This window comes from Tenrec ecaudatus, chromosome 6 (assembly GCF_050624435.1).
Source record: "Tenrec ecaudatus isolate mTenEca1 chromosome 6, mTenEca1.hap1, whole genome shotgun sequence".
Classification (NCBI taxonomy): Eukaryota; Metazoa; Chordata; class Mammalia; order Afrosoricida; family Tenrecidae; genus Tenrec; species Tenrec ecaudatus.
The window spans coordinates 143818291-143840888 of NC_134535.1; the positions used below are offsets into that span (position 1 = coordinate 143818291).

The 22598-nt window shown below is 48.7% G+C and overlaps 1 protein-coding gene across 1 annotated transcript in view; it reads left to right on the forward strand.

Moving 5' to 3' along the window:
* ITPR1 (inositol 1,4,5-trisphosphate receptor type 1) overlaps positions 1-22598 on the forward strand; it is a 411705-nt gene that overhangs the window by 298208 nt on the left and 90899 nt on the right. The window contains exon 42 of the mRNA XM_075552323.1: positions 21446-21626. Within this exon, the coding sequence (XP_075408438.1) occupies positions 21446-21626 (181 nt within the window). The remainder of the gene's footprint in view (positions 1-21445; positions 21627-22598) is intronic.

Consider the following 22598-nt stretch of genomic DNA (forward strand, 5'->3'; position numbering starts at 1 on the left):
TAGGCGAGCCGAGATGGAGCCTGGGAGTTTCACTGGGGCCATGAGACGATTCTTCTCTCAGAATCAGCTGTGCAGAGCATCCTTAGCTGCTGCCTGGTTCCTGTAGCCCCAGGCACACGCTGAATGTTGTTTGTGATTGTTCTTTCTACTGGTACAGACATTCTATTAGCCCTCTGAGTAACTATAACTAAAGTTCTTCCTGGTGTCTAATCAAAGCCTTGTTTCTCTTTTAATAAGCCCCGTGTTGACTTGAGCGACAAGCAAACCAATTTAGGAACGGAGATGGAGGCAGATTACCAAGAAGGCCCCCTCTTTCCGGTCCCCGCTTCAACAACCAAACTCCCTGCCATGGAGCCAAGTCTGACTCGTGAGGACCCTGAGGGGCAGGGCAGACCTGCCTGGTGGGTCTCAGAGGCTGTGACTCTTTACCGGAGTAGAAAGCCTCCTCCTTCTTCCATAAAGCAGCTGCTAGTTTCAAATTGCCGACCACGCCCAACATTAACCACTATGTGACTGGGGCTCACTTCTGACCCCTCCTACTTCCACCAAAAAAAGTTTTTAAAAAAATCGATGCCACTGATATTTCTCATACCACATGGGCTCATAGGTGGACAGGTTTCAATGTAGCTTCTAGACTGACACTCTAGGAAGAAAGGCCTGGAAGTCACATTGACAGGTAAAAACTGTGGACCACAGCAAACTACTCCCTGGCACAGTGCTGGAGGAGGAGCCCCCTCAGTGGGGAGGCACGCGGAATACACAGTGGCCACAGCCATGGGCCCACGGATGCCAATAGCCTCGAAGATCTTGCGGGACTGGGCCATTCTTGGTCACCAGGATGTACATCTGTCACCGGAAAGAGAGGTGACTGGATGAGACTCACAACCGGTTACTATTTTCCACTGGTCATTCTTGTTTCCCTCAGGAAGCTCTGTAGTTTTCTTGTCATGTCTGTGGCTGAAAGAGCCAGAGAGCCATGCCAGTGTAGCCCATGGAAGAGGCCAGGGTGGCCTTGATAAGAAGGGTTGATCACTGGACCCAGAGAAAATGAGTCGCCTTGCGATTTCCTTCCTGGGTAAGAGGCCCCTGGTTCTCCACAATGGCCCCACCCATCTCTGACGTCTCTTGTAACTCGCTCACCAGTTATTGTTGGCAGCGTCTGTGCACAGACAGGGATTCTGTAAGAAAACAACACTTTTAATTTTATATTCTTTAGGAAGTACTAAGATGAGATGTTGATTCTTTGAAATGTTGATGAAGATGTGTGAAGCTGTTAGCATTTTGTTCCATACCAGTGGGAAACCCTACTGCTGACTACACTGGTCCAGAGCTTTCATGGCAGTACCGGTTCCTTCCCCTGGGCATAGGGAGACAGGCAGCGAGAGGTGGCCCATTTCCCCTAGGGCAGCGGATCTCCACCTTCCTAAGGCCACGACCTTTTAATACAGTTCCTTGTGTTGTGGCGACCCCCCCCCACCATAAAACTATTTTTGTTGCTACTTCATAACTGTAATTTTGCTACTGTTATGAATCAGGCAACCCCTATGAAGGAGGCGTTCGACCTCCAAAGGGTTTACAACCCAAAGGTTGAGAACTGCTGCTCTAGGGAGAAGAGGGTTTCTTCCAGACAAAGTTGGACTTTGCTGCTTGCTCAAAATGAAATGAATTCACCTCAAAAGGCATCGTTAAGGTCTGCTGCTTTGGCCCTGACTGTGGAACCCTGGCTGTTCCCAGGAGCCCAATGGCAGGTTTCTCTGAGTGAAGTTCTCCTTGACTTCCACCCCTGCTTCTCTCAGGCCTTGGGAGCCGGCATGTACCAGCCACGTGGGCTTCAGTCCAGCCCTTGCAGGACGGAGTGGTTGCCACGAGGGCGTTTTGTCTCCACATCAGCAAGAAGCTGGATTCTGCAGGCTGGATTCGCCTTGTGTTCTTACTCACACCTATGTGATTTCTGAACTCACCCCTCTAGGGACACCCTCAGAGGGACTGCTTCGCTCAGAGCTTAGAAGTAGTATTTAAAACTCATGAAAACTGGCAAAAAGTTCCGTCTTTGAGTGTGCAAAAATGCTGTGGCAGAGTCATATGACCTCTTGCTTTCTGTGGGGGAGAGAGAATTACCGTTAGTATCAGCCCAAGGCTGATTCCTGTGGGACAGAGATCAGACATACCTCTATCTTCCAACCTTTTTATTAATTCTGCCACCAACTGTCCCTCCCAAGACACGCTACTCCTCTGCTAGGTTTGGTCATTTGTGGCATTGGGAACTTACAGACTGTACTGAGCATTTGGGGGGATTATTAGGGAAATAACAGGAATGACTCAATAATGGGAACTTCTTCTCAGCCTTGCGTGCAAGGATGAGCCTCTCTGGCCCTCCTGGGCTGGCCTGGTCTCTGCCATGATGGGGTATGTGGTACAGAGCATTTTAGCCCTGCCAATCAGTGCCTGATGGCATCCTACTCCACCAGTCCACCTCTGCCAGAAGGTTCTAGCTCTGTGGACTGGAAAGCCCACAGCATCATCTGCCAGTTTTCTAACTTTGCTGCCACAGCTGCCTTGCTGCTGCTGCTTGCCACCTCTCACTCTCTAGAGTATCACACTTATTTTTCTCTCCTCTGTCTCTTGGGTCCAGAAGGCTCCCAGCACAGGAACCATGAGTTCAAAGATGCACTCCACTCCCATCTCTTCTTGGTGGATGTGCGGTCCCTGAAACCTGCTTCCAGGATGGTTTATTTTAAGCCTTGCAGACTGGCAGAATGGATCAATCCCTTTGTCAGATTTGTCTCACCCCCCACAAGGTTTCATGAACCTTATTTACATTATTAACAAGTTATCCAACCCCCTTGGCAGGTCACAAGCACCTCACTTGTCTCCCCTACTCAGTTACTTGCTACAAGTTACAAGGACTTTGGCTACGAAGGACCATGTTAAGTAATTCACTGCACCACAAGCCACCCACTGACCCTTCTAGCCATTGGCCACTTTATTTGAAGGACTAGCTTACCCCTTCTAATCACTGTACTGGTTTGAACCTATTATTAATAATGACTTGTTTGGTAAGGCAGAGTCCTCAGGAAAGGTTACTTAAGTACTAGCCCTTCAGGTCTCCTCCAGATGTCCATTTGATCTGGTCAGGTTCTCCCCAAATTGTCTGGTTTTCACCTTCCCTGGCCTCTGATAACATTTAACCTAGAGAAGATTATCCCATTGCTCTGAACCTCACAAGGTATCTGTATGGTAAAACCTTTAGGGACTTTGCGTTTGGCCACTGTACTTTATTCTGGCAGTGACACCCCCCCCCCCAGTATTTTTCTCTGTGTGTTTTATAATTATAGTTAACCTTGCTACAATAAGTACTTAGAGTTGAAGTATATAGTTCTACCAACGTCTTCCTGTGCCTTCTCTTCCTCAAACCCATTAGGAAAAGAGAGAGCTCCTCAGGGGGGACCCTTTCGTGGCTCCCTCACTTTGAGTGTAAGTCTTGGTGAAGGAGTTACTCGTCGGGCTGCCATGCACATGGGTAGCATCTGCAGTTCCTCAGAAGAAAGACTAGGCATTCGACTCCCGGCAACGGTAATAGTTTTGGAAACCCACAAGGGGTCACTGTGAGTCAGCATTGACTTGATGGAACTGAGTTTTTGGTTTTTATATTTACTCAAGACTAAGTTGTGATTTCATGTCCTTATGGACACCATTTTAGAGAGCTAATTTAAAATGATCCTTCTCTATCAACTCAGTACTCGGAGAAGAAAAGTGTCTTCTTTCCTTTCTCTGAAGCGTCTCTGATACATTCCAGTTTCATCATCCTTTCCACCTGTGCACTGTTCTTCCGGTTCATGTGATATGGTGTGGGGCCTCTGGATGGGTGGAGCCAGAAGGCCTTGGCCCCATAACCATGACTTTGTTTAAATGGCCACACCCCCCACCCCCCAAGCCCTTCCAGAAGTGACTTTTGTATCCTCCATTTCCCCATATGCTCCTTTAGCATCTCACTACCATTAAGCCAATACTAACTCATAGTGGCCCTACTGAACAGGGCTGGAACTGTCCTTCAGAGTTACCGAGACTATAACTCTTTACCAGGTAGAAAGCCTCATCTCTCTCCCTCAGAGCAGCTGGTGGCTTCAAACTGCCGACCTTGCAGTTAGCCCAACACTTATCCGACACTACCAGCGCATAGCATTTCTTTTCTCTTCAGCCATTACAGATCATAGCAAGTAACTATTTAAAAGTTAGAAGTTCCATTTCCTATAGTTTCTCTCTTATAAAGTCCCATGTTTCTGTGAGCCTGAAGCTACTGTAACAATGGAGTCATTCGCTCTCCGTGCCATTAGCCTCATCCCAAGGCTAGCTAGTTCCTGTGGTGCAGAGATGAGCTATACTTCGACCTGCCGATCTTTTTACTGATTCTGATACTGAGTGTGCCTCCCGCAAGACTCTCTTCTCCTTTCGGGTTCCATCATCGGTTGCCGTGGCTACACGGGACTTGCAGGCCATAGTTTACAGTTAGGGGGTTTACTAGAGAAGTGAAAAGTTGCAATTCTGGATCAGAAAAAACTAAGGAGAGAGCTTTTAATCAAGACATCTTAAATAATAATAATTTCTAATTTATCAAGAGGTCATGAGGGTGGGAGGGGAGGGAGGGAAAAAAAGAGGAGCTTGATACCAAGGGCTCATATAGAAAGTAAATATTTAGAAAATAATGATGGCAACATACATACAAATATGCTTGTATGGATTGTAAGAGCCCCTAATAAAATGATCTTTTTAAAAAATCATTTTATTAGGGGCTCATACAACAGTTTTTACAGTCCGTACATGCATCATTTGTGTCAGCACATTCGTACATATATTGCCATCATCATTCTCAAAACACCCGCTTTCTACTTGAGCCCTTGGTATCTGCTCCTCATTTTCCCCTCCCTCCCCCTGAACCCTTGATAATTTATAAATAACTATTATCATATTAAATTATCTTTTAATAAAAGATAGCCATCATCTACTCAGCTGTGCTTACAGGCAGGCCTCTCTCTGGTATTTACCCCTGTAGTGTTTTTGTGTATCTTGGGCCTTTGGGGCTGTCCTAGCTTCTGCCCTACTCAGAAAAATAGTTTTAGCTCTGCCAGTAAGTGCCTAGAGGCATCCAACTCTCCCAGTAAGCCTTGAGCCAAATTTGTCCAGCTCTCTGGCTCCATGAGTCAGTAAGCCCACTGCACCAGATCCTGCTAGTCTGCTTCCACCTTTTCTTTGCCACTGCTGCTCTGTATCTCTGGTGGTAAGCCTCTGTTTTCTAGGGCCAAGAGGGACAGGGACCCTATGTCTAAACAATGTGCTCCACTCCTGTCTTTTTCTTGGTGATAGTCATGTACCCATTTCCACTTCTAGAATGACTCCTTGGGAAAGGCTAAATTAACCTATTCCCACATTAATATAACATACACCTTATTTGCATGGTCCCACCCCCACAATGGTGCTGCAAACCTTATTTACATTATTAGTACATTATCCAATTTCTTTGGTGAGTCAGAAGCACCTTATTTGCATAGTCCCACCAAGTTATTAGTGAGAGTTACAAAAACTGTGACTAGAAAAACCAAACCAAACTCGCTGCCCTTGAGTCAGTCCTGATTCATAGCGACCTCCGTGAGGGTTTCCGAGACTGTAACTCTGCCGTGGACAAGCTGGTGGTTTCAAACTGCCGACCGTGCAGATCGCAGCCCAGCCTGTAACCAAGGCACCACAAGGGCTTCTTCATGACTCGAAAAGCCGTTAAATAATTCACTGTACCACAGAGTAAGCAGTAATGAATTCCAGAAGGTTCTAATCTTAATATCCATTTTACTAATTATTAAGCCCTTGCATGCATCAAAGGAGCCCTGGTGGCACGGTGGGTTAAGCATAGAACAGTTAGCCAAAAGGTCAGGGGTCCGAACCCACCAGTTACTGCAAAAGAAAGATGAAGCAGGGTACAAGTGAGATTAAGCAAATAGAACACATGACTGGCTAATAAGTAGCCAAGGCTAAAACTTAGGTTTCCTGGTTTCCAGTTCTGTCTTCTCACTGGGCCTATCATACATATATAAATGTGTTTATATATGCGTGTATGTGTATTATATATATAACATATAGAAGCCATATGCTATAGTTTATTGTGCCAGCCTGGCCGATAAACACAAGTAGGATTAACTGAAGGGCAGAGGGATAAATGGCTCGGTGAGCCTCACCTTGCTTGTTCTGTGCCTCAGTTTAAAGGGGTACACTACCTGTGGGATGTCTAGCCTGTGGACTGTGTCACTGTAAGTTGAGGTCCCTTTAAGCCCACACGATTGGAATGCTCATCTCTGGAGCTGGGGACTGACAGTTGATGACAGTTGGTGACCTGCCTTGCTGTTTGCTGCCTGGGTAGATATATAGCCCAGCGCTCTCTACAGAAGGGGACTGGCAACTGGCAGCTCTCAAAACTTGAAGGACTGCTAGTGTCTCACTGCTTTATAATTTAACTGTTAATTTATTGTATTATCTACCTGCATATTATTTAACGGTTTATTTCTTGAATTATATATCTATCTTTATAAATATATTTATATATAATTACTAGCAATCTGGTTTGTCTCTCTAGAGAACCCTGTCCAGTACACCATATAAAAATATATATTACTAAGTGCATATATACCATATAAAAATACATATGTAAATGTGTTGTCTTACCTAGTCCATGACTCTTCATCTTTTGATTGTTATCATTGGTTTCTAAGAAAAGGATGCTGGACCTGTAGATTCACTGCGTAGCAATGGTTTTATCCACCACGTGTATCCCCTCCCACAGTGGGTCTCAACCTTCCTAATGTCCCAACACTTTCATACAGTTCCTCATGTTGTGGTGACCCCCCCCCCCAACCATAAAATTATTTTTGTTGTTACTTTATAACTGTAATTTTGTTACTGTTATGAATCAAGCGACCCCTGTGAAAGGCTCATTCGATCCCCAAAGGGGTCGTGACCCACAGGTTGAGACCTGCTGCCCTAGCATGTGGGGGTGGGGGTTGGAGTCTATATTGTGGTGTAGGAAAATGGAGGCATTCACAGGTGTAACACAGCTATTTATGTACTGTGAGAATAACCCAAACCAAATCCATTGTCACTGAGTCAATTCGTACCTCACAGCAACTCAATGGGACTAAGCAAAGCTACCCCATTGGATTCCCAAGCCTGTACATCTTTACAGAAGCAGACCGCACATCTTTCTCCCACAGAGCAGCCTTTCCATTAGCCGCCGAGCACCAAGGCTCCTTTCCTATGTAAGTAGTGTCGGCAGAGCTGAGGGACTTGGGGAGTGGAGTGGACTATAAAATGTCAGAAGGCATTGCGAGTAGGACAGACTGGCTCCAAGGGGAGGTTTTGAGCAGAACAGAGTGCTTCAGAGCATGGGTTGCGGCAGCAGACAAATGGGGCCTGAGTCCTGGCACCGACAGCTTTCTGGCCATGCGACTTTACACGTTAACTCACGTCTGTGAGCCTCCGCCCACTCATCTGTACATTGAGGGCAGTAGTAGTACCTATCTCGTAGGACTGATTGAGGTTTGGATGACCTGGCAAGTAGGAAATGTTCAATCACCGTTCGCCATTATAATCTAGGTGGTGCAAGTGCTGGTGTTCGCGACTGCTAACCTACTGAACTTAAACCTGTCCAGCAGTATCACAGAAGACAGTTCTGGCTATCAGCTTCCATAGAAGGATGATGCCTAGGAAACTCATATAGGACACAATTCTAACTTATGACATATGGGATGGCCGGGAGTTGGAATCAACAAGGGGATGTCAGGGGTGGTGTGACCAGTTAACACACCCGGCTTAACCATTTGAAGGCTGGAGACTTGAGTCTCCCCAGAGGCCCCCTTAGAAGAACGACCTAGTGATCTGCTTCTGAGAAACCAGCCGTTGGGAACCACAGAGCCCAGTTCTGCTCTGTCACACAGGGGCTCACTGAGTCGACATCTAGTCCCTGCTAACTTGGGTTTACTTTAAAGAGAGAGAGAGGTGGGGGGGGGAGGGCCTCAAAAGGTTCAAGGGAACATCGAGTTAAAAGATCATGGAATTTTCCCACACATGTTTTGAAGTCCTGTTAGGGTGCAATTTAAAGAGTTGGAGCCCGGGAACCCTCGTGGAGCAGTGATCAGAGTCCTATGAGTGGTCCGAGGGAGAAAGATGAGGCGGTTTGCTTCTGTAGCGATTGACAGCCTCGGAAAGCCCATGGAACGGGTCTACTCTGCTCTTTAGTGCTGATGCGAGTCAGAGTCCACTCAGTGGCAGAGCATTTGATGGGGGGTTGGCGATGTGTCCATCAATCGCAGGTATAGGAAGAGAGCCGAGGCAAATCTTGCACTTGGATAACCACTGACTACACTCCGTTGCCCACAAACTGTCCAGGAATGGATCGAGCCAGTTGGGATGAACCTGGGACAAGGTTCTGGGGTGTCAGAGGCTGCAGTGAAAAGAGAAAAATAGGAAGACTCCAGAGAAGAGCCTTCCTTCCTCAGCCTCTGCAGACATGGACGTTGGTTCACTGGTCAGCAGGCACATTTTCTAAATTTTGCGTAGCCTTAGCCTGAGAACGTTGTTCCTCTGGCATCAGAGAAATAGATGTCAAGTGGAGTGTCAGTACCGGCCAGGGTCTGGTCTTGTGAGCCCCACACCCAGAATGGAAAATCTCATTCTCTGGGACCTTGCAAGGTCCGGTGAGGGCTGGGGGGGGGGGGGGGGGGAGGGGGGCGGGAGGTGGAGGGGTGTGTGCTTCTAAAAGATGGAGCAACCACAGGGTGGTCACACTTGCATTTTGAAAAGAGTACAAGTTCAGCAGCTCAGTCCTGGTCATCCCTGTGTCCCCCAGGCTCAGCACTAGGTCATATGCAGCTCTGCTTCCTGCTGCCCCTGCCTGTGGCTGAGAAGCCCTCAGAGAGACATTCCTGTGGGCAGGCGGCTCTGTGTTGAGGGGGTGCTTAGAGTCCCAAGCCTGTTTTTCTCCTGAGTACCTGAACTCTGGGCAGAATGGCTTCTTGACAAGGAAGCTGCCCATTCGCTTGGCTGTGCTGGGTGGTTCTTATGCATGAGAAAGGTTTGTGTTTCCACCCATCATTCTTTACCCCAGGACCTTGCCTGCACAGCATAGTTGGGGCTATGGCCTCTTGCATTTAAAGAATATTCACCTTACTCACTTCCCTTCATGCAGTTTACAGCAAGTCCCTACCCATGGGGACACCCCTGGTCTCTGAAGCCAAGAAGGCATGTCAGGAACCCTAATCTGGTTCGTTCTCTCTCTCTCTCTCTCTCTCTCTCCCTCTCTCTCTCTCTCTCTCTCTCTCTCTCTCTCTCTCTCTCTCTCTCTCTCTCTCTCTCTCTCTCTCTGTGTGTGTGTGGCTGTGTGTGTTGGGGGAGGGGGGTGACTGGCAAGCTAGGGAAAGAATGCCATCATTGTCTTTGCTGCTGAGTGGTTACAGCCCTGCATGGAGCCAAGGTGTGCAGAGTGGGCTGCTCCATTGGGCTTTCCAGGCTGGGACCTTCCAGAAGCATGCTACCAGGCCCCTCTTCTAAGACGCCTCTGGGTGGTGGAGGCACCAACTTCCTAGCTTAGAATACAGTGCTGGACCATTTGCACAACCCAGGGCCTCCCAGAAAAACCGAACGTGGTTATTTGTGAGGCTGGTTGAAAGGGTCGTGTTATTATTGTGGGTAACCTAAGGCCTGTCTGAACCAGGCTCAGGCTGCCCAGGAAGGAAAACTGTGCCCGCTTGGCGATCACCATAGAGACCGGATCCTCTCTTGTGGCCATGATGTGAAGTCGGCCTGTTCTTTCAACTTGCGACCTTGTACTGTCCAAAGGGACAAAGACCTGGATTGACTCATCAGGGGGAGAAGACCCGGTGACCTTGGCAAGGCCCTTCTCCCTCCCAGGGCTCAGTTTCTTCACCTCTGAAATGTCAAGGGTGAACTAGCCTGTGGTTTTCAAAGGGTGTTCTGTGGGGCCCAAGGACGGCCTTCGATAGCAAGAAGGGTGCCCCTGTCCTGCTTGCAGCCCTTTTCAGACAGAGCAGCTGTGCCTATCTCCCTCTGAAATGCTGAGCCAGTCTCAAGGATGAAGTGTGCAAGCAGGGAGGAAGGAGGCTTCCCTCCTGGAGACGGTGTTTGGAAACAGCTGGAATGGAGTGCTTACACACATACACACTCACTCTTTCTCTGACTTTACTCTTTATCTCTCTCTAAGCTTGGCTTCTGGAAGTCAGGCCCAGCTCTGCCGGCCGGCCCCCCACTGCCCCCAGAACCCTGTGCAGATGGCCCCAGCCAGCAGTCACTTCCTCCCCTGCAGTCTAGGTGGATGCTGTGCATCTGCCCTCAAAGCAGCCTCCTCCATGTCCTTTGTCCCTGAGACTTCTCATCCTGGACTAGTCTTTGCATTCGTTGAAGTACAGTGTGACAGAGAGTGCTGAGTGAAGGGCGGTGAGGTTGTCCTGGCTCTGCCACCAGTCACTTGACCTCTGTCACCCCGCACTCTGCTCTGAAGCCTGACGGGTTTATGAACTACGGTCTCGCCTGGCAATCTCCTAGGAGATTGAAAGGACGTTGGAATCCCATGTGATGGGCAGATGGAAAGAGAACGGGCAAAGAGGGGGCACCCATGCTGCTTCCTGCGGGGAGGAGGGGGCATCTTGCCACAGTTTCCAAACACAACTTTGCCCCGTAACCTTGTTTTGGGGGGTATGTTTCTCTCTCTCACATTGATTTCTAAGTATATGATTTTTATTTGCTTTGGCAACAGTTTATACCTGCGAGTGCTTTTCTATGGCTGCAGTAACACATTTATATAAACTTTATGACTAAAATCCACGTGAGGTTATTAGAGTAGACGTTCTGCCGGGCCTGGCTGAGTGAAATCGGGCTGTCGGCAGGGCTGGAGGCTCTAAATGAGGCTCTCCTTGCGTTCTCCACCCCGGGGTGTAATGGTTATTCCCTGGGCTGCTAACTGTAAAGTCGGTTGTTTGAGCCCATCAGCTGTGCTTTAGGAGAGAGGTGAGGCTTTGTACTCCTCTCAGGCAATTCTGTTCTGTCCCATAGTATTGCTTTAAATCTGAATTGACTCAGTGCAGTGGACTTGGGATTTGGTGAAGTGTCAGTGCCACCCACCCCGGGAGAGGCAACCACTTTTGGGGTTTCTCTGGCCATGGAATAATTCTGTTTGTTCTGGGGCATATTTATTTGCAACAGTCACCTTAGTCCTGCCAAGTAAGGTGGAGTGAATGTTTTGGAAAATTATAGCACTTGGTGTATGGGGGGGCGGGAGTAGGGGTGACTTGCCCGACATTCAGGGAGTGAAGAAGGCACGTAGCCCTGTGGGAGAGGCCCTGCCTCAGGGTGTGAGGGCTTCAGGCCTGTGTCTACCTGCTCTGCTCTCAAGTCCCGCCCAAATCTAGGCAAACAGGCCTAGTGGGGGCGCTCCCTCTCCCACTTCCAAGCCCTCTGAACATGTGATTGCAGAATGAGGTCAAGTCTCAGATAACGTCCCAGGCAGCAGGGCCTGGTTTTCCCCCTTGGCAGCCTCCATCCTCCCCGACTACCTGCTACCTTAAGCCCCTTCTGGAGAACCCTGTCATGGCTCTGTCCCCAATGAAGTCCCCATCTTTCTCATCTCTCTCCCCAGACACCCCTGTTTCTCTTCCTTCCAGAGCATCTGTATTTGATTCATTCAGGAGACCTGAAGCACAAGCCCTGGCCCTGCCTCTGTTTCACCCCCACTGCTCACATAGGCATCCTGAGGAGACAGTTTTCACAGCTTGGAGGCTCTTGAAATTCTTCATACATATTATTATCTTTTATAGCTGCTAGGTTGCACAAACAGCGTTGTGCTCCATGACTAAGCAAGAGACTGCTATCCGCCCCCCCCCCCCAGTACCTCAGAAGGAAGGCCTGGCAGGCGGCTTCTAGGGCTCACAGCCCTGTGGACTTGGGCAGGTCCACTCTGTAACGCGAGTGACCAGGAGCTGAAATGGACTTCGCAGCAATAAGTTTTGCCGCTCTTGTCACTTTGAGCCTTAGAAAAAGGAATCATCATCGTAAATCCCTTGGTAGGGTTTTTGTGTGAGGTCATGCATCAGAAGGCATTACCCTAAGCTCTGGGCACTTAGTCAACTGTGCTCACGGTTTATTCACTAGGATCATGCCTAACCACCTGCCTTCATTCCCCAGGATTGCTGAAACAAAGGACTGACCCACATGCCAGTGGCTTCTAAGAACAGACATTTCTAGTTCTAGAGGCAAGAAGTCCAAATTGAGAGTGTTGGGGGGTGAGGAGGTGCAGAGGTGGGGGTTGATCCATGCTCTTGGGGGAGATTCCACCCCCGGTAGTCCTTGGCTTGCAACTGAAGCAAAGTCTTGTCTCCACATGGCCACCTGCCATCGTTTTGTTTTGTTGTCCTGTCTCTTTGTTAAGGAGACCACAGATGATGACGCTGGCAGTAAGCATTGGACTACCAACTGCAGAGTCTGTAGTTCAAACCCTGCAGCAGTGCCAAGGAAGAGAGATGATGTTGTCCGCTCTCGTAACGACGTCCAGCCTCGGACACCACCTCTAGAGCCAGAAGGAGTCAAAAGAGGCTTGATGGCAGGGGGTCTTGGTTGTTACTCAGTGGAGATTAGGTCCTGCCTTGCTCCAGTCTTACCCTGTGTAAACTTAGCTTCAAAGATTCTCTATGCACCTGTCTTCACTCGCTCGCTGCCCCTGGGTCAATTCTGATGCATTGCCGCTCTGTAGGACAGAGTGGAGTTTCCCCTGTGGGATTCTGAGACTGCAAATCTTAGCAAGTGTAGTGCCTCACCTTTCGTCCACAGAGCAGCTGATGGTGTCCAACTGCTGACCTTGTGATGAATAACCCAGCGCGTAACCCACGACCCCATCAGGACTCCTCAACCAGTCTTAAGTGGGACATATTTAGACCATCACACCGCCCATGTAGTCTTATCATCCCATTTTACAAATGAGGAACTTCGGCCTCCAGAGAGATTGTCGCCTTTCTAAGGCCACATTAGTAAGTGGTGGCACTAAAAGCCAGCTTTCCCTGATTCTGAAAGCCAACTTCTCCCTTCTGCTAGACTGCCTTAGCGGCTCCCAGTGAGGTTCTCATACTTAATGTCTAAAACTCTGTAATGCTCTGCGAATGAAAGGGTAAGGGGTGCTGGTGGGAGATGCCGTTAAATGTTTGTGGATAGTTGGAACCCACCCAGCAGCCGTTGAGGAAAAGCACTAGCAGTCAGCTGATGTAAAGATGCCAGGCCAGAAAGCTCTGTTATGCAGGTCATGCTAAGTCCAAGTGTGTCACACTCGGTGACAACCACAATGCAGGGTGGTAACGGAAACAGAAGCTCACACAATGACCAGGCCCTGTGCTAAACACTGGGCATGCTTCGGGAGGCCGTCCACGTGGGCCCAGTGAGGCTGGTTGTCCTCAGTCACAGAGTGGTGAGGCAGGCAGGCAGCCTGGCTGGAAAGCCTGCACTGCTCTCTATCCCTTTGATAAAAGACACTTGCCTTCCCTTGAAGTTTGAGTGATATTTCCCATTTTGATACCAAGAGGTATAACTGGCTTGGCCTCTGCAGAATTGAAATCTGGACGGGGGGGTGGTGGTAATAATAACTGTCTAAAAACCTGTCTAACTTCAGGAAGGACGATAATGACCAGGATTAGCCTAACACAGAGTTCCCCAAGGTAGAGGTCAGGCATACCCTCCCCTTTCAGCCTTTTAACTAGTTCTGATCTCAGGTGTCCCTTCCATGGCACGCTTCTCTTCGGGCTTCAAAAATCTGTGGCACTGACCGCGCACGACGCACAGACCCTACAGAGCAGCATAACTCAGGATGGGTAAGCGTGTAAGCAAAGTCTCCTTTCCCTCCCCGAGGGTCGATAGCTCCCCTGTCTGCTCTCGACCCTGCAGGCCTCCTGAGGACAGTCTTCTGTTGGCCCTCCCATCTCTTTCACTACCATTCTGTTGCTGAGCCTTTTCTGGAGGCCCTTGTAGGCTTGTCACCTTCTCCTTTGACCTGTGTTTCTGCTGTTTTAGGAGGTTACTTTTGCCATCTTTCCTTTCATTTTGTTTCTCTCTGAAAAACTTCTGTGGGGTTAGCGGCATCTGTACATAAACTCCTTGTCAACTTCAAGGCATGGCATGCCCACCAGGACCACAAATGGACTAGTCCCTTCTTGGTGGGTTCACGGGTGCTTCATATGAATAAAAGCATTGCTGGGCTCCAGATCATCTTACTTGCATAGTGTATGGATCAATTCCTACAGTGTTTACCAGTCACCAGACAGGTTGCAGCCCAGGCCCAGACCATATATCAAGATGTTTTACAACTTGCTTCCAAAAGTCAATCAACCTGGAAAAAGGTAATAAATCCAAAGGTAACTCCTCAGGGCTCAGGTTGAAAAATATTTTCAAGCTATTTTTTTCAAAGCACCAAGACACACGGCCACATCAAGCCACTCATTTCACCACAGCCACTATGCAGCTTGTTGGCCGGGTACCTCAAAGGCACGCCTGGGTGCCCCTGGACCATCTCCACATCTGCTTCCCCTCCTGTGCCGCCTGCAGTGCTCCCTGCCTGTGGCTTCTCATGTCGCCATTTGACTGCTTGTTGCACACGTGCTGTTTGAAAGCTGCCACGTTTCCCTGGAGAAACCATCTGACATAGATGCCTGCAGCCATCAGGTCTGTTCGGTTCACAGCAGCCAGCACTGAACCACTGCTCCCTCGGGGTGAATAATGCAGTCCTTCCACTGGCCATTACAGAAATAAGTAAGCCATTGCCACTCGGGGATCCCAACTCATGCTGACCCCTGAGTGTCAGGGGAACCGTCCTGCGTAGGGTTCAAGTGGCTGAGTTTTGAGAAGTAGATCCCCAGGCCTTTCTGCCATGTCTGCCTGGGTGCCTCAAACATGTTGCCTTTTGGTTAGCAGCTGAGAACGCTGACAGTTTGTACAACCCGGAGACCCCAGAAACACATGTAGAAGCAGCTGTTTCTCTGTGCCTTGCCCCAACTCTCACCTTACAAGAGGCTCTCTTACTCTGACCCTGTCGGCTGACCCCATTGGGTTAACCAACTAGATGCTAACACAGTCATAGAGCAAAGAGGACAGGCTTTAATTGCTTACTTATTGAAAGTGCTTGTGTTTTCTTGAATGACCAGACTGTCCCTGAATGCTTCTCTCAGAGTCTCTAGGTCAGGCATCCTCAAACTACGTACGGCCCACTGGCCACATGCGGCCCACCGAGGACATTTATCCGGCCCGCCGGGTGTTTTTGCCCTGTTTGTTTTTTTTACTTAAAAATAAGATATGTGCAGTGTGCATAGGAATTTGTTGATAGGGTTTTTAAAATATATATAGTCCAGCCTTCCAACGGGTCTGAGGGACAGTGAACTGGCCCCCTGTTTAAAAAGTTTGAGGACCCCTGCTCTGGGTGATGAAGAGACTCCTGGGGTAGCAGCTATGGTTAATCACCCTGGGTGGTGGGTCCACAGCTTTACTTAGCTGTCTGCCCGTGGTCCCTTGGGGGTGAGACTTTGTATGGCTTTTTCTTGGAAGCAAATGGCTTCTACATAATTAGGTGGTGGTTGGCTGACGCATCTCGTCTTGTTTGCATTGTCTCTCAAAAAAGTGAGCTCCTGGACCTTGCTTTTTCCCACTTGAAGAATTTTCCAGAACTAATTCCTGACAGTGCTTTATTTCTGTTGTGTCTGCCTGATCTGATAAGGAGATCCAGGTAAGCAGAGTCCCATAGCACTGGGTTATAGTCATTCTTGCATTGATGATTATTTTTCTGGTGGCTGGAGCACCTTCGACGGGCATAGCCTCTGCTAGGTGCTCTGGAGCCAGCTTTGAACCAGCTGCCCACAGGGAGCTTGTCATCTGTGTAAGGCAAACAATATATCAGCAGACAGTAAATACTACAACACAATTTTAGAAATCAGCTGAAAAGGAAGTAAAAATTCTGGCCACTTGGCAGCATATATAGTCCACTGCTGTCCACTTTATGTGGTACAGACCCTATCAGACAAGTCGGACTGCTCCACTGGGTTTCTGAGACAGTGAATCTTTATAGGAGCAGACACCCTCATCTTTCTCCCTCAGACTGGCTGGTGGGTTTGGACTGCTCACCTTGTGATTAACAATCCAAGGCTTGCCCCACTGCACCAGCAGGGCACCTCAGAAGCTGTCTAAAAGCAAGTAATCTTCCTTCCATGCCCTTCTCTCGTTTCGCAAGACAAAGACACTTCCTGACTCTGGTCTGATCATCTGACGTCTATTGGGTGATTAACTAGATGATTATGTGAGAGTAAGCAACAAACCAGATCGGGAGCAGCTTTAGAAGGAGGGCCAGGGGCAGCCATGCTATGGAGAAGGGTGTGAGTGGGGAGCTTGGAGGATAAGAGGACCTAACCACAGGAACAGGCAGGAAAAGCAAGGGTGGGTGGGAAATAGCTATTGAATGTCTTGATTAACAGCTCTCCCATGGGTCAGTTTCATAGAAGTCAAGGGATGTTTTAGTTTCTCTTTAGTCCTTAGGGTAATCATTGTATTACTAGGCCTTTTTTCTCACCAGACTGCCAATTGTGTAAGGGTAGAGTCTACCCTCTTTTTGCTCTCGTTGTATTTCATGCCCAGATTATAACAGACACAACCATCTACCTGATGGATGAGTAGAAGGAAGGAAGGGATATACAGGCCTAAATAAAGACATGTACATATGTAACTATATATATGAGGATGGGGAAATAGATCCATGTGTATATATTTATAGGTTTAGTACTAAGGTAGTAGATGGACATTGGACCTCCACTCAAGTACTCCCTCAATTCAAGAATACTTTGTTGTATTAAATTGGCATTCCATGATGCTCACCTTCCTGACACAATCGTTGAAGACAAATGGGTGCATAAGCAAATGTGGTGAAAAGAGCTGATGGTGCCTGGCTATCAAAGATATAATGTCTGGGGTCTTAAAGGCTTGAAGGTAAACAAGTGGACATCTAGCTTAGAAACAACAAAGCCCACATGGAAGAAGCACACCAGCTTGTGTGATCACAAGGTGTTGAAAGGATCAGGTATCAGGCATCAAAGAACAACAAAATCAAATCATTGTGAATGAGGGAGAATGCAGATTGAGGACCCAAGACCTAGAGGGTGTACACTGGTACAGATAGGAACTAGAACACAGGGAATCCAGGACAGATGATCCCTTCAGGACCAGTGGTGAGAGTGGCAATACCGGGAGGGTAGAGGGAGGGTGGTGTGGAAAGGGGAAACTGATTACAAGGATCTACATATAACCTCCTCCCTGGAAGACAGACAACAGAAAAGTGTGTGAAAGGAGACATTGGCAGTGGAAGATATGACAAAATAATAATTTATAAATTATCAAGGGCTCATGAGGGAGGGAGAAGCGGGGATGGAGGGGGGGTAATGAGCTGATACCAAGGGCTCACGTAGAAAGCAAATGTTTTGAGAATGATGATGGCAACCAATGTACAAATGTGCTTGACACAATGGATGGATGGATGGATTGTGATAAGAGTTGTAGGAGCCCCTAATAAAATGATTTTAGAAAAGAAAGGCCTGGTGATCTGCTTCCCTAAAGATCACCAGCAAAGCCACTGTCATTGAGGGCAACCTGAGTCAAGGCAACCCCACGTATTACAATGTAGGGCTGCTCCTTAGAGCTGTCTTTGCTGGAATAGTTACAGCTGAAAATTCCCAGGCCTTTCCTCTACCGCACCGCTGGGTGGGTTCAGACAGCCGCCATATGTAAGTAGCCAACCCCAAACTATGTGTGCCATCCAGCCAAGAAAGGCTTATGGGGCGCAGGTTTGTGGTGAGCCTGTCTCCGTGAGCTACTATCCACAGGGAGTTACAACTGACTTGATGGCAGCAGGCTTTGGTTTGGTTTAAAGGGTAATAAAAACAAAAAATTTCTGCTGCCCTGAGTCTATTCCAATTCATAGTGAGACTAAATCATGATAGGAGTAGATCGCCTCATCCGTCTCCCTTGGGGGGGGGGTGCTGGGAGTATGGAGTCTAGTGCCCGCCTCACAGCACCACTGGGGATGTGAGCGGAGAGTAAAGACCTGCAGGGTTCCCCAAGTGGTCTTCTTGGAGGTCTCGGTGGCTCAGGGAATGATGAGACTTAACAGTCCTGAGGTAGTGACTTGTGGGTGACACTTGGGATCACATGGAAACGTCAAGCCAGGAGCCCAACTAGAAATGTGATGTATTAAGTGTTGTGTGTAAGAACTGGCCAGAAGCTAGAGCGGATAGGGCACAGCCAACACTGTGTGGACAAGCAGGACAGATGTGTCCATATGGTATCTGAGCTTAGGCTACAAGAAGGTTCAGAGTCCCTGAAATTCTTCTTTTTTTTTTGAAGGTAAATACAATCGCATAGTTTATTTTAACCTCTGTTTCTACACTAACCTAATTTCTCTGTAGAAAGCCACCTGTTGGCACTAGGCCAATATGTCTTCATTTTGTTAAGTTAGCATCTCATTTTTCCACAAAAGGAGATATGTAAGTAGTGGGGTATGTGTGACCCCAACTCAATATTCCTAGAGTCTTCTCTGCAATCTTGACGTCTGTGAGCGCAGGGCCTCTGTTGGAAGCTTCCTCCAAAGCATTCTCTGGCAGAGGCTTTCTGCCCAGAGGACACCGCTAGAGTTGGGCCACCCTTGACTCTCTTGTTGGTGCTGAGCAGTCTCTTCTCCAGAAAACACCACTGTTCACGCATCCTTATAGGTGCCTTTGGATGGGCATAGGGAGTCATCTCCAGGCTGAGAAGTGGGACAGAAGTAGTTCCTTTCCCAGTCACGGGAGAGATGGGTATCACGGACTAGTGGGATCTCCTGCGTGTGGTGCTGGTCTGTGTTCCCAGGAGAGGGCGCACGGGCTGCTGTACAGTTTCAAGCTGATGGGGGGCATGGGGGGGGGGGGTTCTATGGCCTTTCCCTGACTTTTTCTCTGCACACACATGGCCAGGAATCTTAAAGGGGATTTTGCAGTCACCCTTCCTTATGCTTGATGTTTCCTTCAGCTGCTCGTGCCGTGCTTTACACTGCGTTCTTGTGGTGGCTCCCTCTGCCTGGCCACGCACTCTCCATTTCCCACCAATGTCATCTTCGTCTTCTAATTTGCTGGAGACACGGCACTTCTCGAACCCATGCACATTGGACTTGATGGAGATGCTATTCCAGGAAGACGTCGAGGGCGCATTCCCTGCGGGGCGCTTAGCTGTCACCATTGCCTGCATTTGACGCTTGTTGAACCTCAGCTCCTCTTGGTGGCGCACGTGGAGATGGGAGACAAGAGGGCAGGAGAGAGCGAGGCCCTGAAAGTCTGTCAGCAAAGGGGAACATGGTGCTCTTGAGACCTGCTGAATCAGGCATCAGGGACACGTGTAGGGGAGAAGTGGAGACTTGGGGAACTTTGAAAGGCAGCTTTCTTTTTCAGATTGTACGCCTCTGATTACCTTCCATAAAGGACTGGATAGGAAACTGGCAGGCTTCACATAGGGTGAAGCAGATACAGTTCTTGGATTGTGTTCTCTTCTGGAGATGACTGCACTGCCGTCCTGTGTAAATCAATCACAACGGTGTGATGCTTGCAAAGGGGATACTCATCAATGGAGCTGAGATGCCATATTAGATCAACAACGTTTTTATATCGACACTGCATAGTCTATTGCTTCCATGGGGCCCAGAGCAAATGTGTATCCAAGAGGCAAGTTGCCTGTTCATTCCAAGCTGCTTGGATCCCACCCACCTCGCCTGCCTGTCCAGGCATGATTGAGACACACCTTTTCCATGATGCCTTTGGGCTCGTCCCAGCTCAATGCCATCCTTGTCAGTCCTGAAGTTCTGTCATATAATCTTGTCTGCAGAGCTTCTTGAACACTTGGAAATATACACTAGTCTTTTCAAACATTCTTAATGTATACAACTCGGGGGCACATTTTCTTTCTGCAGTTTGCTCTTACGTTTCCACGTGGCCCCCTGCTCGTCTGTTGTCGTCATACTGTGGGTGGCCTTACGTGCTGGTGTGATGCTGAAAGCTGTGCCGATGGTGTGTCCGATAGCAGCAGGGTCACCCCTGATGGCTGCTTTTCAGCAGAGCTTCCAGCTTGAGACATATAGTAGGAAGAAAAGTTTGGCAATCTAATTCCAAAATTTAGCCAATGAAAGTTCAGTGCATCACAACATAATTCTATCATGTTTGCAAATAATGTGCCCACAATTTTGCAGAAATTAAGTACAACAATTCTGGCATGGCATGCCCATGCACATACCACACATGCCTCAAGATGTTTCCAGAAGTGAACTTCGGCCTCATCCACCCATCCCCCTGTGAATCATATTCTTGTGTTCAGTTTCTTTAATCTCCTTGTCATATGTGTAAAAATAGCCCCCAAATGTTACATTTAATCACAATTACATTTCTATTTAAAATTTCCCAAAGCAGCAAAGTATAAACAGCCTCTTGTTCTTTTAAGTTAAGGCCTAGGGCCATTTCTTACTGATCTATAGTTCTCTGCACATTCTGACCTTTTGCTTTCAACATGATGTGCTGTTGCCCCAGTCATGAGAACGGTGGTGGCCTTGGGCTTTCAAGTCATATAAAACTATTACCTACCATACGTGGATTTTCCATGTGATCAGAAACAGAAATAGCATATAAGGAGGAGTAAGGAGTAAATTGGCTCAGTGAGTTTGTGAAAATTATACATGTTAAAGGTACCGTGCTGTCTGACACTACTGGAAAACTAGACCCACAGCAGTGGCCCCATGATGGGGAAGAATGTCTCAGGACTGGGCAAAGGGTTTGTTCGGCCATACATGGGCCTCCATGAGTCAGAGCTGACTCAAAAGCGACAAACAACAATGGAGGCGACATCTTAACAGGAGAGTAAGCTTGATGAGGACAGGGAGTGTGTCTGACTCATCTCCATGTCCTTCATAGGGCGCTGATGGAGGAGGGGCTCATAGATAGTCCTTGACATGAGCAACTGGCCCCAAAGTGATCTCCAGTAATACTTCATTTCCATTGTCCATGTGCGCGTGTGCTATCTCCCAGCTGGCTAACCTCTGTCCACCACCCTGTAGCATCCTTCACAGCCTCTGTGAGATTCCATGGCAACTTATAGAACTGCTCTGAGTGGGGAGAGTCTTCCGCCTCGAGCTCAGAGGGAGGGTACTGAGCCACTGAGTGTGCCTGGCCTTGATCTGAACAGGAGGGATTCCTGGGGTCTCTTGGCTGCTGGTATCCATGAGGTTTTGGGGTTTTCGATGGCAGGACGGACGGGGTGGTGGCCGTAGCACATTTTCCCATTTTGTAAATTGGTGGCTTTTCCTCGGCAGCACTCCTTTTTCTGCCGGCTGACAGAAGATAAGAAGTCGGAGAAGTTCTTCAAAGTTTTCTACGACCGAATGAAGGTGGCCCAGCAAGAAATCAAGGCAACGGTGACCGTGAATACTAGTGACTTGGGAAATAAAAAGAAGGATGAGGAGACAGACAGAGATGCCGCCTCCCGCAAAAAAGGTAACAGGTGCCTGTGCATGGCCAGGCTGTGCATGGCCGGTCTGTGCATGGCCGGTCTGTGCATGGCCAGGCTGTGCATGGCCGGTCTGTGCATGGCCGGTCTGTGCATGGCCAGTCTGTGCATGGCCAGTCTGTGCATGGCCAGGCTGTGCATGGCCGGTCTGTGCATGGCCAGTCTGTGCATGGCCGGTCTGTGCATGGCCGGGCTGTGCATGGCCGGGCTGTGCATGGCCGGTCTGTGCATGGCCGGTCTGTGCATGGCCAGTCTGTGCATGGCCAGTCTGAGGAGGGCTTCTGGCTTGGTTCGTTACTTCTAGACCCCAAAGTGCATTCTGGGACAGGGCTTTCAGAGGAAAACCAGGCTGGTCCCAGTATGGTTTGAAGCAACATGAGCTGAACTCGCACTGCTATGGAGGGTAAATTATTAAACATTTGTTTGGTCACACTGAGTCTTGTGTGGGCAGGACACGGACCATGCTTGTCCTGTGATCGGCACGTGCTTTCAGAGGACTCGGGGCAGGAAGGAGCCCTGGTGACACCGTGGGTTACATGTTGGGCTGCTGACAGAGCCCACTGCTTCTCGGGGGCGGGTGGCAGGGGAAGAGATGATGAGACTGTGCCCCTGAAAAGATTTAAATATGCTCAGAAATCACAGGGAATAGTTCAACTCTGTCCTATGGGGTCATTGTGAGTTGGAATTCACTCAACGGCAGTGGGTTTGGTGTTAGGGGGGGAAATATTCCCTTGAAAAGTAGATGCCGCTAGTTTCTCAGCTCGTTCTCTCTCGTTTGCACACATGTTAAAGCTCTAAAGCTTCTGATCCTTCTTTCCCCTGGAAGAGAAACAGCACCGTTGAGTGGCCAACTGCACAGGGAAGCCCTGTGGTGCAGTGGGCAGCTAACTGCTAGGTCGGCAGCTCAGAATCACCAGCCACTCCCGCAGGAGAGAGAAGGGGCACTTCTTCTCTGTCCT